Genomic DNA, 15,960 nt, shown 5'->3' with positions numbered 1-15,960 from the left:
GAAATTGCTGTGTATTATAATGCCTGCAAAATGCAGCCATACACAGACACATTAGAGGTCTGAGGGGACAGTAATGAAATGTATCAAAATTCTGATGAAGAGGCAAGAAACATGGAGCAGCAGATAAGACGTTGCATGGGGCACACACATCGTATGTCTGAGTGCTGCCTGGGTTCCATCCGATCTCCATTTTTAGTTACAGCTTCCTGACCAGTAGTGCCAGGAGACGCAGGAAATGTTGGGGTTCCTGCACTTTTCGGAACAGGTTTAGTTCCAAGCTCTTTTTGCTGTGGTGGGTATTTGAGGAAGAAATAAGCAAGAGGAAAATCTCTCAGTCTCTCTGCCTTTCAATAAACAAATAATAAATAAGATATGCATTTTAGTAAAGATAATAAAAATCCCAAGTAGACTTTAAAAATTATGATTCATAATCAGAGTTGAAAAATACACTGAAAAGAGTTGAAGAGATCAGCTATTGAGAGGTAAAACTAAGACCAGTAAACTTGAATACATCAATACAAGCTGTTAAAAATGAAATGTCAGTCATCTGACACATAAATTCAGATGTCACCTGGGACCCTCATCTCTTCTATCCAATGCTTGGGCCCAGATCCTGACTCAGCAAGTAATCCCAGCTTCATACTAACGCATACTTCGGGAGGAAGCAGCTGACGGCTCAAGCACTGGATGTCTGGGTGGAATGTTTTACTCCTGGATTTTTATCTGACACAGCCCCAGATATTATGGTCATTTCATGAGTCAGAAGATAGGAGAGTGCTTAATCTGTCTGTTTCTCTCTGCCTTCAAATTAAATAAGCATTTTGGGACGCCATTTTAGCTCTAATTTTTTAAGGATACAGCCAAATTTCCCTCTCTCCCTCTATCAGTCCCCATATTCCTTCCTTTCATTTTTTTTTAATTTTTGTAAAAGCATAATTTAATTTGGCTATCATCATCAACTTAAAGTACCATGAAGCATAATTTTCAGCATGTAACAGAAAGGGCACAGTTCCACATGAGTATAAACAACAGCTCAAAATGACAATCAAATCACAAGATGGCATTTTGTAGCCATGAGGAACTTGGAGGAGTGCATGACCAGACGGGATAACCTGGGTGTGAACCTTGGGAAAGTCTTCAGTCCACGGAAAGGCCTGGAGACATGAGCCTCACGGCTGACGCACAAAACGCCCCTCAGAACATTGCGTAGTTGACAGACTCGGTCTACTTCCCGTGCCCCATCCTTGTTTTTATCCTTTAAAAACAACCGTAGCTTATGACCTGGAGGAAGCACTTTAGGAGTGCTACCTTGCATGTTTATAACTATGCTATGATGTTAACTGCATCTCACAAATCCCCTTGTAGTAAAATATTCCCAGGATTGAATGTTCTTAAAAAGTGTTTACAGACTCGGGTAAAATAGATATAGGAAAGTTTGCAATCAACTTTTTGCCTTGCATTCCTGATCCTTGGCCTCCTGTGTCTTTTGAATGTAACAGTACTCCAATCCACGTCCACACATCTCAAGCTCCAAACTCTAAAGAGATCCACGGCATTTTGTTCCTATTATTTTTGTATTAATTACTATATATCAGAGAAAATATTTAATTTTTTAGTACTGGATTTATTTCAATAAACGTAATGGTTTCCAGTTGCATCCATTTTGTTGGAAAAAATTCATTTCTAAAGGTAAATGGCATTGCATAGTGTGCACATAACTAAGCTAAAACAAGGATGTAAATGATCTATACAATGAAAATTACAAAGCATTAAAGTAACAGAAGGTAAAAAAATGGGAAATCTTCTACGTTCGTGTAATTGTAAGTTAATATTAATATAAGGGTTGTACAATTGAAAGAAATTTTCAGTTTCAAGGTGATCCCAATCAAAATAACAGAACAGCTTTTTCAGATCTAGAAAACAATGTTAAAATTCATATGGGAACACAAAAGATGCCAAACAGCTACACCAATCTTAAATTTTAAAAAAGCAAAGCTATAGTCATCACAGTATCAAACCTAAAAACATATTACCAGGCAATTATAATCAAAACAGCCTGATACCGGCGAAATAACAGAACTGTAGGCCAATGGATCAAAACAGAAATCCCAACCAATGTTTGGTAAAAGAGCCGAAATCAACTCCTGTAAAAAGAACAATATCTATGACCGATATGATAGAGAATGCTGGGGTCCGTGCAGTGGGTGTGGATGGCACGAAGGTGTGAAGAGAACAGCTCCCCTGTGTGGCAAGGCCCAGGGGAGCTTCCATCTGTTTGGCAGGGCCCAGGGGAGCTTCCAGCTGTTTGGCAGGGCCCGGCGGATTTCTGACTACCTTGAAGCAGTCTCACCACCTTTTTGCATGGAAACTCAAGCACCCACTAAGAATTCTGTAATCTATTGAGGCATCGTTTGCCCCTGTGGGATGGCTTTTGCCACCAATGTGAGCTTGAGAGTTAATGTTATTGATAATGTCTTGGTGAGTGGTCCTTTAACTGCGCACAGGAGTACAATTAAACATCTGACAGAATGGGAAAAAGTTCTAAGTAACCTATCTGACAAAAGTTAATATCCAGAATATATCAACAACTCAAAAAATTGACATAAAGCAACCAATCCAGTTTTAAAAAATGAGCAAAATGTCTGAATAGTTCTCAAAAGCAGAAATACAAAATGAAGATACATTTATGAAAAAAATACTGAGCACCACTAGCCATCAGAGAACTGTTCATCAAAACTACAGTGAGATATCCATTTCTGGCTGCCTGACTATTACCCAAAAGTCAGAGAGTAACAAGGGTATGGAGAACGGGGAACTCATGGAACCACTACAGAAAATATGCAGAGATTTTTTTCTCTAAAAATGAAGGCATAGATGCAATCCAATAATACTGAAAAGATATGAACACATTGTTTCAAAAGGCTACCTGCTCTGATGTTTTTACCAGCGTTCTTTACACTAGACAAAACATGCAATCAACAAAGAGTGTAACATTTCACACACATGCACACACACACATGCTTCTTCATTATTTGGGAATGTGTCATATTTATTTTACTAACATGAAGTTTTATGCTGATTCAACTAATGTTGCATTACTGAGATAGATCCCTTCAAACGCATTAATTTTGTTCACAGGTTTCCATCTTTCATATTAAATTTAAAATGCTTAATTTATTTATTTTCATTTATTTGAAAGACAGAGATCCTCTGTCCACTGGCTTACTCCTCACATGCCTACAATAACTGGAGCTGAGCAAGACTAAAATTAAAACACAGGAACTGAACCTGCGCTTCCTGCACATGGGTAGCCTGAGACCCAAACTCCCAGAGCCATTAAATGCCCAAGGGTGTTTGGGATAGGATGAAATCAAAAGCTTGCACAGGACTCCAGCATTCTGACAGATGTGATGCAGTCAGTCCCAGCACAGTATGCCAAGTGTCTGCTCCTGCTTTTACATCTAAATGCCTCAGTGAATACTGTCTTTTCTTGTGCTGTCTTTGTAGAGATTTTTTTTCTCTTCTATTTTCTGGAAGAGACTGTGGAGTACCACTATCACTGGTTCTTTAAATGTTTGATATAATTCACCATCTAAGATGTGAACTTTTCTCTGTGAAAGGATACTAAAGTATTAATGAGTTTATTTATTTGTCAGGTTTTCTGTTTTTATTTTGCTTCAGTTTTGGTAATATGTTTCTTTCTTTTTTATTTTTATATATTTTTATTATATTATTTATGTATCTGAGGTGAAGGGGGATATTGAGGGAGAATCCCCACCCAGTCTCCCACCCGCTCAAGGTCCCAGATGTGGGGCATGCTGAGATACTTGCTCAAGTGGTCTTAATAGTCTTCCAGTTATGGATCACTGCCAGTCACATCCCTCCCAGCTCAATTAGGTCATTGAAGAAGCCACTGATTGTCACAGTCCATCATGGAGTCTTCATTTGCCCAGTATTTCGCTGCCCAACGTTTAGCTGAGGTGGTTGATTGACCTGTTCCCTCCTCCGTCCTCTCCTAGCCAGGGCTCTGAGTCCAGCAGTTCAATTGGGGAGATCACCAAAGAGACTTTGAGGTATTCCCAGATCAGAATCCTGCCTGTTCCAGCTAGCACCGGTTCCATCAGTCCATCGCCACAATCAGTTGGTGGTTGCAATCGCTGGGCTGGCTCTGTTCTCAGTCCCGACTTGCACTGGAGCCAAGGGTGTTGCAGTCCAGCCTGGTTCTGCCCAGCATGCACTAGACTCTTTCATCAACCAGTGGGGTCTGCAGCCCAGTCGGGGCGACCCACAATAACCCCCACCAGGCCCGCCCCTCACCCTGGCCTGCCAGTATACATAGCAGACTAGTCCAGTCTGTCCCACTTCCCATATGGCTCCAGTACCTGTCAATGGGCATTGAAGCTTAGTTCCCTTCAACCAACTCAACTCTCCAGCCCTCACGGATATTGCTGAGTGCCTCTCCTTCTAGCCATCCCAGCCCCCATCCTAGTTTTCATGCCCTCTCGTGGGAGTAGTGACCCAAGAGGGGGAACCCCACCACTTCCCTCTTGGGTCTCTCTCAGCCCCGGTTTATGATCTCTTTGGGTGGTTCTGTGGTTTGACTTGACAGAATTAGCTCCCAGTGCCAGCTTCTGCCAGCTATCTGTGGTTAAGCCCAAACAACGTTCACCCACTCCAATTTATGCTAGAACCGGCAGGAATAATCACCCCAAGCTGGCTTTTCCCTGTTCTAGTCCACGTGCGGCGCACAGGTGTTACAGCCCTGCCCAGTCTGGTCTGTCCCCATCCCATCCCACACTATCCAGTGAGAGTAGCTGTCCGGCGAGGGGACCAGCCCCTCCATCCCCCCACTGCTCTGCCCTCTCCCTTCCTGGTTCTCACGCGTGTTGGTTGGGTGCTGCATTCAAATCCAGTACAGGTAATCTCACCCTGGAATTCCGTATCATGCACTAGTTTTAGTCGCGACCGGACCTGGCCCGACCCACACTCTGTTCTGGTCTTCGGGTTTGCCAGTGGATGACATGAACTGATTCAGCCTGGTCCGCCCCTGACCCATGCCAAATGTATGCCAGTGGGAAACTTTCCATGGCCCATTCAGGGCTGTTTCCTGTCATACTTCTTGCGCTTATTTTGCGCATACCAGGGGGTCCATGAGCCAGCCCTTCTCAGTTCACCTTCTGTCCTAGTAGGAACAGTGGCTTTTCATGGCTGGCTTTCACCCCACTCTGGTTCCTGTTGCTGGATGACTCAGCCCATCCATGGCTCGTCCATACCCATGTATAGCTCACACATGGTTCAGTAGGGGATTGAGACCTAGCCAAGTCAGTCCCACATCCACCCTGGTTCCCCAGGACACCAGATGGTGCTGGGGTCTGGCCCAGCCCGGTGTATCCAATCCCAGCCATACTAGTGTCATGGGAGACCACGACTGTTTCCTAGCTAGAACGCAGCCCCCATTCCAGCACTCATGTCCCTTGGTGGGAACCTCAACCCAGCTAGGGTGTCCCCACCTGCTGACCAAATGGCCTGCTCCACGGCAGCAGATCACGCACCCGACTGGCTGTTCTGACTCAGCTTGTCTCAGGACCTCTCCTGTCTTGGCCTCTACCAGAGACACCGCCTTGCGGGGTGGTTTTGGCTCGAACCGTTAGCCAGATCCGCCTTAGCCGAGGCGCCACCCCACAGCTGCCACCCTGCGAAGTGGGTCATTCCGTCCCCGGCCCCTAGCCAATATGTTTCTTTCTATGAATTAAGAATTTCGCTTGAATTGTCCGATTTTCTGACAAGGAAGTACCCTGATATAGCTGTTTTCAGCATGCTTTTAAGTCGATAAAGTTCATGCTGCTGGCTTTCTTCAATTCCAAGTTTTGATCATCTGTGAGATTTCTTAATCTAAGTAAGAATTACTCATCTCTCTGTTTCTTTGCAAAAACATCAACTTCTGGATTAATTTATATACTATTTATCCTGTATTTTGCCTTCCTTATACTTGCTTTGCTCTTCTTTCCTTTGGCTACATTTTTAAGCTGGAAACTTGTACTGCTGGCTGAATTACATAAATGGCAAATATCCACATGAGTGGAGGAACAATATGCCTTTAAAAATAAATTGTCCTGAGATCCCAAAGCTTCAAGATTTTTCCTTATGATTCCAGTTAGTCATGTCGGTGTAAGAAACTATTTAATAATCCTTTAAATGATGTCAATAAGTAGGGACTGCATGTTTACAACAACTGAATCATCAGCAAAAGAAGAAAGGTGCTTGCCAGAGGACAGTGAATGAGTTTAGACAGTGAAATGAATTAATCTAACTTCTTGGCCATGGATGATGTAGATAGTGGAACATAAGATGGCAAGACAGTTGGTTCATGGAGACATCCTCAAAGTGGCACAGAGAATTTGTAATCATGTATAGAACTGGTAAGTCTAAGCAGGCATTTGGCACAACCTGGGATATTCACATCTTATATCAGAATGCTTGGACTCAAGTCCTAACAGCACACTTACTCTAACTTCCTTTAATCAAACCATGAAAAGCAACAAGTGATGACTCAAGTTAAGTCCCTGCCAATCCCTGGGAGATGTAAACCAAGGTCACAGCTGCTTACACAGCTCCAGCTGCAGCAGGCATTGAAAAACGAATCAGTAGATGAAAGACTGCATCTAACTCCCACTAATCCCTCCCCCTCCATCTCCTATTCCCGTCCTTCACACTCCCCTGCCCCCTCTCACTCCTTCACTCTCCCCTCTCCCCATTTCCCCTGTGTGTGTGCATGTGTTTCTGTGTGTCTGTCTTTTTGTCCTTCACATGAATAGATAAGATAGAATGTAGAGAAAATAAATGGGAAATTAAATTTTATATTCAAAAATGCAGGCATCGTATACATGGGAATACAAAACAATGCTATGTTGCTAAATGAACTCAACAGAGTGGACGCTATAAAGAGATAGAATATATATTCAAGAAATTCATTTTTCAGGATTCACAAAATACACACTGCCACTTACCTTGCAATCTTTTGTACAGCATTCTCCAGAGCCACAGGCTTTGCCAGCTATCTTTGTGCAAGATCTTGGATCGCAGCAATCTTTATGTGTACAGTTCTATAAAGAAATGTGGAGGCACTTAATTAGATATAACCAGACCCCACCCAATAAAACTGCAGCAGACAAATTTACAAAGAATAAAGCATTCACAGTTTCTATAATCCCATTCTTATAGATTTACAGAAACCAACATCTTATTCAGTACTAGAAAAACAAGTGTTTCTCACTGTATTTCATGCAAGTTGAACACCGCTATAGAACCAAACCTAAACCTGGGAAAAACTGGTATCAGATACCCTAACTACCATTTTCTCCAAATTCATTATATTCTTTCTTGTAACAATAACGTGCATCTCAGATATTTTATACCCAAATAAATCCCCAAGTTGAATAATTTTTATAAAATTAAAATCATTTGCTATACTTGTTCAAGTCCTGAATTCTCGACCTTCCTTGGGAAAAGTGAAAACCATGATGTTCTAGATCCGCAGAGTTCAATGTGGTGATCACTAGCTGCCTGTAACAGGTGTGCATGTATCCCATGTGGTCCGTTCGATGTGGAATTCCGCTAAGGAATCACTATGCTCACCACCTCTCTCTATATCCTTTCAGGCTATCTGCTCATTTCTCAAAATGTTTGTGTTTCTGCTCTTCATAAACATGGATATTTACAAATAATTCCACTGCCTATAGGTTATGTTTTTCACATTATTGTTACCTTTATTGTACACAAAATTTAAAGTCTGCTGTAAGCCCATTTATGTGATTTTGCTATTGTAGTCTGAATTTTTGTTTTACTCTAAAGAAGTCATTTTCACATACTGTCAGACCTACGTAGCTTTAACCTCATAGGTTATATTTGTTCTTAAATATTTTGATGTTATTGCTCATTAGATTTCTCTTTGCAATTTATTTTTTTCAGTCCAGTTACTCTTTGAATACAAAAGTGCTACAAGTTTTGTATGTCAACTTCTCAGTTATAAATTTCATGTTTTTTTTTTATTTTTGGAATTGGTGAGAGTATTCTGCATACTTAATCATGGCATGTGTAAGTGAGATACAGTTGCACTCCTTGGAATCCCTCTACTTCTTTCTTCATGGATTGTTCTTTCTTGTGCTTACAGCATCAGGTCTAACAAAACCAATGACACTGAGCATCTTGACCTTATCATGTATTTCAGTGGAAAATCTTTTAATTTTTCTCCACTGAGAATTTGATCTTCATTAATGGCTGTTGTGGCCTTGACCATTTTTAAATTACACTTACCATTAAGAGATTTATCGAGAAAATGAACACAACATTATCAAATACCTTCCTCAATTTATATGATCATACAGATATTCACTGAGTTTTTTGTATATTTTGTATTTGTAAACTGAATGAATTACAAGTATTTCAAACATATGGATTGAAGACCATAATTGTACTTCTGTTAAGTCCTCCTTGCATTACTGAAGTAAATATCACTTGGCCATGTCTGATTTTGTTTACTAATATTTGTATGAGAATTTTATATCAGTGTTTGTTACAGAAACTGGCCTGTATGTTCCCTTCTTTGCACTCTTTGATTCTGGTCTTACAATGTATACGTGGAAATATTCTTTCTGGCTGTTTTATGGGATATTCCCTCAACACCTGCGGTATTCTTTGCAGTTATTCATTTTAAATGTGGAGCTAATAAAGACACTTAACAATGTCAGAGGCAATTTTTGAAAATTAAAAACTATCTAGAGAATCTAAGCTACCCACACCCCAAAATAATAAAATTAGAGTATTTAAAAGGTCCCATATTTCTCAAAGAGTTGCAAGTATTTTCAGATTTATCTTACTGCAGAATGAGGTTATTCAAATGTCTTTTGTTAAGTGCTATTTTACACATACATAGGAAACTAGGAAAAAAATAAAAATTTCTACTAACCGCTGCAATGCCACAGTCACATTGTTCCCCTTGTTCAATTATACTATTGCCACACACTCTCCTTGGGTTTTGTTGTTTGTAAAATGGCTTTTCAAAAGGACTGTAATTACTGTTCAAGAGACATTGAACATCAGAGTGTGAAGTGATAGATTTAAAGTCATCCAAACTGCAGGTGCTAAAATCCTTGATACCCCTTGAAAATCTAAAATACAAAAATGTATGTATAACATAAAATTATTGTTGTAGGTCTGTACATTTTTCATTACATTGTTCTGAAAATAGTTTTAAAGAGCTGTATTCTCACATCTGCATTATGATTCATCTGGTGCAACCACCGTCTGTGATACACACATCCTGTATGAGTGGCAGTTCAAGTCTCAAGATAACCTGCTTCCAATCCAGCTTACTAATGTGTCTGAGAAAGCAGTGGAAAATGGCACAAGTGCTTGGGCCCCTGATGACCTTGGGGAAAACCCAGCAGTACCACTGGAACCCTGGTTTCTTCCTTTCTCAACCCAAGCCACTAAAGCCATTTGGGGAGTGAATCAGCAAATCAAAGATTTATCTCTCCTCTCTTTCACTTTGCCTTTTAAATAAGTGAACAGAATCTTGTCACTAATAAAGCTTTATTACTTACAGAAAGTAATAGTCATACTTTTAAAAGTACATATTGCTTTGCTAATATATCTTAAAATGTGTTCATTTCTAGGTATTCCAAGATGGTTGACTAGGGAAAAGACATGCCTATTTTGACTAGGGGATGTTAGCGAGAGAAAAGCAGAGAAGGTACATTCCTGTGGGAGAGTGGAGAGAAGTCTGCAGTGGAAATCAAAGAGCAGAGAGACACCATGGAGAAGCATAGAGTGTGTAATCCTACAGCAGTGAATGGGAACAACACGAGAGGGATGGGGGGAAAGGCATGTCAGAAGAACAAGCTGAAAGCAGGTCATCACAGCCAGAGTTACTAGCCAGGCCACTGCCTGATTTAGGCTCTCACTGACCACACCTGACCTGGAGTCAGAACTGGAACTGGAGCAGGGAAAAGGGAACCCAGAAATCACCATGAGGAAAGCCAACTTCTTTTCTCCCATTCTCTGAAGGGGCATTCAGATTGGTCAAGGATAATGTGCCATCTTAAGATCAGCAATAGTTGCTATAGCTGTAGCATGTGGCTGCAACTATGTGGAAACACATGACTAGGTAATTTTTGCAAAGGCTAAAACCCTTGTTCCTCACTGAATTTGAGTCTGAGCTAGTAACCTACAAAGGGAATGAGCGCCTGTCAAGGACTGTGAGGCACACCTGTAACCTTCTGCAGGCTCTAGAGTGCAAGCTGACAAGGGAGAGTATGTGTAAGACCTGCTCTGGGAATGACCATGCTCTGCCAATTGTATCATGTATCTTTTATGAACACAATGGACTGGAGCTGGAAATCAACAACTAAAGAAATTATAATATGCTCAGACATTTGGAAACCAAACAGCACTACTCAATGAGCAACGGGTCATAGAATAAATCAAAAAGCAAATTTTAAAAATACCCTGGAAATGAATTGAGGTGCCAAGAGAACATATTAAAACCCATGCAGCAAAAGCAGTGTTAAGAGGGACATGAAGGTCATAGCAATTAATGCCTGCATCAACATATGGGAAATACATCATTTATCAAGGCATCTCAAAGACCTAGAAAAACATCAGCAAACCAAATCCCAAATTATAAGGAAGGAAGAAATCATTAAAATTAGTGAATAAGCAAATCTGGAACAAAAACATATAGAATCAGTGAAGAGCAAATTCCTTGAAAAAATAATCAAAATAGATACACCTAATCAATAAACAGCAGAGAGAAGTCCCAAATCAATACAAATCAGATGTTTAAAAGGAGATACAACAACACAAAGATATAATTATCTGGAATTGTTAGAACTGCTATATGCCAATAAATTGGAAAATCTAAAAAAGATAAAAGCAGACATCTCTGGACAAATACAATCCATCAAAATTGAATGATGTTCACCTAGAAAACTTAACATGATCAATTGTTAAGACAGATATTGGAAAAGTGATAAGTACCCTCCCACAAAGGAGAGTCCAGGACCTCATGGCTTCACTGCCTGAATTCCACTAAACTTTTCAAGACAAAATAATTACAATTCTTCTATCATCCAAAATAATTGAAAAAGTGGGAAATCCTCCAATGCTCCTTTAGTGAAGCCATGAGACCAGTATGACATTAATTCCAAAACTGGAAACAAACACAACAAATAAAGGAAACTACAGACAAAAATCCCTGATGAACAGAGTTGATGGAATTGCCCAGAGGGGGCTTGTTTCTGGTTGATCACCTGGAACTGATCCAGCGTGAAAGGTAGCACCAGCTTCACTCCCTGCAGGGTCTATGTGGTCCCTGAAGCTGAAAGCCAGCAACCCCATCATCAAAATGACAGGACTAAACTGTCCGTTACTGATAATACCTCTGAATGTAAACAGCTTAAACTCATCAGTCAAATTCCATAGATTAGAAAACCGGATGAAAAAGCAAAACCCAACCATATGCTGCTTATAGGAGGCACATCTCACCAACAAAGATCAGAGGAAATTGAAAGTAAAAGAATGGAAAAAATATTCCAAGCAAATGGTAAGGAAAAACGTGTAGGTGCAGCCATTCTTACATCAGATGATACAGTCTTTGATGTGATGATCATCAAAAGAGATGAAGAAGGATACCACATAATGATCAAAGGATCCATTCAGCAAGAAGAGATCACAATAATAAATGCATATGCACCAAAAACCAAAGCATCTAGCTATATGAAACAAATATTAACAGATTTAAAGGGAGACATAGACTCTAATACGATCATACTAGCAGACCTTAATACCCCATTAACATCAATGGACAGATCAAAAACCCAAAAACTCAACAAAGACACAGTAGAACTCACCCAAACTCTAGAGCAAATGGACTTAGTAGATATCTATCGAACCTTTCATCCTACAGACAGAGAATACACTTTTTTTTTCAGCAGTACATGGAACTTTCTCCAGAATTGAGTATGTTATAGGCCACAAAACAAGCCTCAGCAAATTTGGAAAAGTTGAAATCATACCATGCATCTTCTCACACCATCATGGAGTGAAGCTAGAGACCAAGAAGTCAAAACACCGAGGAAGAATTGCAAACATATGGAGATTTAATAATATGTCACTAAATGAGCAATGGGTTAGAGAGGAAATCAAAGGGGAAATTTAAAAATTGCTTGAAACAAATGAAGGCATCAACACAACATATCAAAACTTATGGAACACAATCAAGGCGGTGCTAAGAGGAAAGTTCATCTCAATCAGTGCTTATGTCAAGAAACTAGAAAGGCATCAAGTAAATCAGTTATCCTTACAGTTGAAGGAACTAGAAACACAACAACAAAGCAATCCCAAGATTAGTAGGAAAAAAGAAATCATCAAAATAACGAAGGAAATAAAACAAATAGAGACCAAGAGAACTATACATAAGATCAATCAATCGAAGAGTAGGTTCTTTGAGAAAATCGACAAAATTGACTCCTCACTAGCCCAACTAATCAAAAAATGGAAGGAGAAAATACACATCAATAGCATAACAGACAAGAAAGGTGATATAACAACAGATACCTCAGAAACACAAAGAATCATCAGGAACTATTACAAGCAACTATATGAAAACAAATCAGAAGTAGAAGAGATGGATAGATTTTTGGACGCACACAATCCACCAAAGTTGAATCAAGAAGCAATTAATAATCTAAATAGACCAATAACATGCATGGAGACTGAATCAGTAATTAAAGCCCTCCCAACCAAGAAAAGTCCTGGACCAGATGGCTTCACTGATGAATTCTACCTAACATTTCAAGAGGAACTTACCCCAATTCTACACACACTTTTCCAAACAATAGAAAGAGAGGCAATCCTTCCAAATTCTTTCTATGAAGCTAATATCACCTTAATACCACAACCAGATAGAGAAACAACAGAAAAAGAGAACTACAGACCAATATCCTTGATGAACATAGATGCAAAGATCCTCAATAAAATACTAGCCAACAGGATCCAACAACACATCAGGCAGATCATTCACCCGGACAAGGTGGGATTCATCTCAGCCATGCAGGATGGTTCACAATTTGTAAGACAAAAAACGTGATACATCACATCAGCAAATTGAAAAATAAAAACCATATGATCCTCTCAATAGATACAGAGAAGGCATTTGATAAAATCCAACACCACTTCCTGCTGAAAACCCTAAGCAAGACAGGCATAGAAGGAACCTTCTACAACACAATCAAAGCAATTTATGAAAAACCCAATGCCAGCACCATGCTATATAGAGGAAGACTGAAAGGCTTCCCACTAAAATCTGGAACTAGACAGGGATGTCCACTGTCACCACTACTCTTCAATATAGTATTGGAAGTCCTTGCCAGAGCTATCAGGCAAGAAAAAGGAATTATATGAATCCAAATTGGAAATGAGCAGATGAAATGATCTCTATTTGCAGATGACATGATTCTCTACATAGCAGAACCAGAAGACTCAGTCAAGAGACTATTGGAACTCATAAGAGACTTTGGTAGGGTAGCAGGATAGAAATTTAATGAACACAAGTCAATGGCACTAGTGTACACAAATAATTCTGTGGATGAGAAAGAAATTGTAAGTAGAGTCCCCTTTAAGATACAGGAGAGGAATCTTAAATACCTAGGGATTAAGCTAACTAAATATGTGAAAGGTCTCTATGATGAAAACTACAAAACATTAAAAAAGGAAATAGAAGATGACCTTAATAAATGGAAAAACTTACCATGCTCCTAAATTGGAAGGACCAATATCATCAAAATTACCATATTGCCAAAAGTAATATACAGATTCAATGCAATCCCAATCAAAATCCCAACAACATTCTTCTCAGAAATAGAAATGATACAAAATTTCATCTGGAATCATAAAAGACCACAAATAGCTAAAGCTACCCTGAAAAATAGAAATGAAGCTGGAGGAATTACAATTCCAAACCTCAAGACATACTACAGATCAGCAGGTATCAAAACAGTCTGGTACCGGTACAGAAACAGAGAAGATCAGTGGAACAGAATAGAAACACCAGAAGGGAGCCCACACATGGATAGTCAACAAATCTTTGACAAGAAAACTGAAAACAACCCAGGCAAAAATCCTGGTTTATTCAACTAATGTTGTTGGGACAACTGGATAGCAGCTTGCAGAATTAAGAAGGAAGACCCCACCTGTCACATTATACGAAAATCAGCTCTAAATGGATCAAGGACCTAAATCTACACCCAGAAACCATCAAACTATTAAAGGGAAGCATAGGAAACACACTCCAAGGTTGAGGAACAGGGAACGACTTCTTAGAAAAGACGCCTAAAGCAAAGGCAATCAAATCCAAAATGAAAAAGTGGGACTATATCAAACTAAAAAGCTTCTTGCAGCAAAGGAAACAATTAGCAAAGTGAAGAAGCAACCAACAGAATGGGAGAAAAATTTTGCATACTACACAACTGATAGGGAACTAATAACCTGGGTTTACAAAGAGCTTCAGAAACAGGGACAGAAAAAAAAACCTGTAACAAAATGGGCAAAAGAAATGAACAAACATTTCTCAAAAGAACAGATTCAAATGGCTAGCAGACATATGAAAAGATGCTCAGGCTCACTACCCATCAGAGAGATACAAATGAAAACCATGTTGAGATACTACCTAACTCCAGTGAGACTGGCCTACACTCAGAACTCAACTAACACCACCTGCTGGCATGGATGTGGGGAGAAATATACCAACCTTCACTGCTGGTGGGAGTGTAGGTTAGTACAACCACTATGGAAAACAGTATGGAGAATGCTTGGAAAATTGTAAATAAACCTGCCATATGACCCAGCTAGCCCGCTCCTAGGAATATACCCAAAAGAAATTAAATCTGCATCTGAGAAAGGGTTCTGTAATCCTATATTTGCAGTAGCACAGTCTACAATAGCAAAGACATGGAAACAATCCAGATGTGTGTCCAAAGAAGAGTGCTTAAAGAAACTATTGCACATCTACTCCATGAAATATTATTCAGCTATTAAAAATGAAATTATACTATTTACAACTAGGTGGTCTCAACTAGAGACCATTATGCTCAGTGAAATGAGTCAATCACAGAAGAACAAATACTATATGTTCTCTCTTATATAAGAAAATCAGAATGGAAAGAGCAACTTCAATAATTAAATCCATACTAGTTTGCTTTTTGTTTTGTTTTGCTTTTGGTTTTTGTTTTGGCAGCATCTCATGTGTTTTGATGTTTTTTATCTCAGTTTTATTTATTCCAAAGACTTTCTTTTCTCTTGTATAATTCATTGCTGATTCATGGATTACACGGTGGCATCATTTTTCCCAAGAAACTTTTGTGTTTCCTCTTGTCAGCCATGTGCTGGTTACTCCGTGGTGCGTTTCTTTCTTGGTGCTGTAATGTTTTTGTCATTGTTGTTGTTGTTGCGGTTGTTCTAACTCATACCAGTTGTTGACCTTGTTGCATGGCTTCTCAATCATAGAAATACATATAGTGATGGAGTCCTGGGATCCACCATATTCGGGTGTGGGGGTATAAGGCAACATTCATTCCTGCTTCCAGATGAAAGATGGATTCCCAATGAAACTGTTGAAAATCTGTAAATAATGGGTTGCTGGACTGTCTGACATTGTCTGTACCAGCAATGTTAGGGTACACTTAAATTAGAAATTGATAGATTTGTGATTCTTTATGAAAGACTATACCATTGTAGTAAAATGGGGAAAGTCTGTCATGGGGTGGGAGTTTCACGAGAATCCCAGTCTATGCGAAATTGTACCACATAATTCAAAACTTCAAAATAAAAATATATAAAATAAAAATAAAGCAGGGAAAATAAGTTTTTTAAAGTTACACATATCTTTAAAATAATATGCATTTT

The 15,960-nt window shown here is 39.4% G+C and overlaps 1 protein-coding gene across 1 annotated transcript in view; it reads right to left on the bottom strand.

Moving 5' to 3' along the window:
• LOC105942513 (disintegrin and metalloproteinase domain-containing protein 5-like) overlaps positions 1–15,960 on the bottom strand; it is an 87,352-nt gene that overhangs the window by 43,895 nt on the left and 27,497 nt on the right. Inside the window, exons 12-13 of the mRNA XM_058670468.1 lie at positions 8,966–9,167; positions 7,008–7,103 (exon numbers count right to left, since the gene is read on the bottom strand). Coding sequence (XP_058526451.1) covers positions 7,008–7,103; positions 8,966–9,167 — 298 coding nt within the window. The remainder of the gene's footprint in view (positions 1–7,007; positions 7,104–8,965; positions 9,168–15,960) is intronic.

Source organism: Ochotona princeps, chromosome 11 (genome assembly GCF_030435755.1).
Source record: "Ochotona princeps isolate mOchPri1 chromosome 11, mOchPri1.hap1, whole genome shotgun sequence".
In the NCBI taxonomy this organism is placed as follows: Eukaryota; Metazoa; Chordata; class Mammalia; order Lagomorpha; family Ochotonidae; genus Ochotona; species Ochotona princeps.
Note: the sequence above shows the minus strand (reverse complement) of the source record. Positions and strands in the feature narration are given on the sequence as shown.